General features: G+C 34.7%; 1 protein-coding gene across 1 annotated transcript in view; it reads left to right on the top strand.

Annotated features, from left to right (window-relative positions):
- The first annotated feature begins 1,048 nt into the window (after window positions 1-1,048).
- Window positions 1,049-2,195, top strand: part of LOC100573308 (cleavage and polyadenylation specificity factor subunit CG7185-like) — a 6,235-nt gene continuing 5,088 nt past the window's right edge. The window contains exon 1 of the mRNA XM_029488839.1: window positions 1,049-1,543. Within this exon, the coding sequence (XP_029344699.1) occupies window positions 1,469-1,543 (75 nt within the window). The 5' untranslated portion in view covers window positions 1,049-1,468. The remainder of the gene's footprint in view (window positions 1,544-2,195) is intronic.

Below are 2,195 nucleotides of genomic sequence, written 5' to 3'. Positions count from 1 at the left end.
TTACATAGGCACATATAGTTAAATATGTTATATATTATGGAAATTGGGAATAGAAAATTCTGTAACTAACGTGAAATATAGTATTGAAAAACTAGAAATTGGTTAGGGGGGTGTGTGCGTTGAGTCTCCGTTGACTAATTTTGCACTTGGAACGCAGTTTATAAACTGATGGATTGAGCTCTTCTACTTTAATAATTCCCAATTCGAACACTGACGATAACCATAGATATTAATTAATATATATTATATTAGCGTATTATATGCAGGCACTATAGGCACGTGTCATACTATATTGTATTCACGATTGCTTGAAGAAAAATGCTATACTCCGGCCCACCAGGATATCGGGGCTTTGCATCCGAATGATTTATTCGGGTTTCGGGTTTTGGCTGTTACGTATATTCAGGTTAAACACCAGAATAAAAAAATGTATTTAAACGTTTCGGTGTTAATAACCTTTATTATCTGGGTTAATATTGGTTAATACGGGTGTTTAGTAGTTCAGAAAAAAACATAAGTTTTTATAGTTATTTGTATTAGATATTTTTTTAAAATTTTTAATTGTTTGGCAACATGGCCTAATATTGTTATTATTAAACAAATAGTTAATTCGGGTGCAAGGCCCTACAAGAGAAAACATTACCGTTCCCGACCATAACGCGTCCGATCCCGAGCATACCCCTCTCAATGACAATGGTTCGTTAATGTTCGGTACGTTCGGCAACACTCAACGCTATATTGTATATTAATATACAACCTATAATCTCGAGGTACAAAGTGGGGGAAATTGTGCCTCGAATTGGTCACTGTCATACGTGCGTGAAACTCTAATATTTTAATAAACTCTAATATTCTCTCGTCGGCCAGAGTATAATTACCATTATTGGACATTAGTACAGTATCACGATTTAAGATATTATAGCATAAAATCATAAACTGTACAATAAATTATAATTTATAACATTATAACATGATATAATACGTTGCTAGTTAAAAAAAAATAAAAACAAAAACGGGGATACAGTAAATTATAAATAGTGTAGTCATGTTACCGTTATTTGTAAATTATAAACATGAATAAAATGTTTCAAATGGATACTTCGCAGTATAACTAATATCTTGAAATCCGATTCAACTTATAGTTAGTCAATACAAAACGTGAAGAATCGTGGATCTCTGCCTCATGAGGACGCCACAAGGTCACTGGACTAGATTACACTGTTTACCCTGGCACGTTGCATAAACTTTTCTAATCACGAGTTCAGAACCACCTGTGCCCTAAAGCAGTTGTTGTCAGCCATTTACAGCACACATTTTTCTTCATCATACCGAATCGCTCTACTGGTTATCGTCGATATTGGTATTAAGTACATGAAGTCGACCTAAGCTCAAACCAGGATCTCGGCGAGCAACCGTGTCTGTTCCACACCTGTGACTGACCGCTATTTGATACTTCGACAACACATCGATGGAGCATACAATTGACATAGACCAGTACCGTTACAACCGAAACATGGATCGACTAGGTACCCATTACAAAAAGGTACCTAAATACTTAATAATAACATTTACGAAATAAAACTATAGATTAGATTCATAGAGTAGGCACATCGCTTGGACAGTCTTCTCACCATTTTAGCAGGGGATTTACGATTCCTATTTTGTTGGTACCTTTACTTCCCCGATGCTCTATACTTATCTATTTGGTTATTTAATGGTCGTTTTTTTTCTCAATGTTATAAATAATTATTACGCATATTATGCAATAATATGCTACATATTCATCTGTTTCCGCCAACTGATGTCCGATTGCGTTACCAATATTGACAATCTGTCTGGTCCGACACTTGTTTTTTTAAGTACGTCACCTACAAATGTGTAATATTTTTGGTCCCAATTTAGTCCCTCCCAAGACTATCCATTAACCAGGGCTTGAAACCGTTTTCAAAACCGATTTCAGACACCGGTATAAACCGTTTTAAAACCGAAACCGTAATCAAAACCGAAACCGGAAAAAATTGGATACCGGTATTAAAGTCAAAACCGAAATCGGGAAAAAATTGGATACCGGTATTATAATTTAAAACCAAAACCGAAAAATTGGATACCGGTATTAAAGCTAAAACCGAAACCATAAAAATTGAAACGGTATTAAATTCAAACCGAAATCTAAAAAATTGAAACGTTTTTTTTTT

This window comes from Acyrthosiphon pisum, chromosome X, assembly GCF_005508785.2.
Source record: "Acyrthosiphon pisum isolate AL4f chromosome X, pea_aphid_22Mar2018_4r6ur, whole genome shotgun sequence".
Lineage (NCBI taxonomy): Eukaryota > Metazoa > Arthropoda > Insecta > Hemiptera > Aphididae > Acyrthosiphon > Acyrthosiphon pisum.
This window is presented reverse-complemented; position numbering and strand designations above follow the sequence as displayed.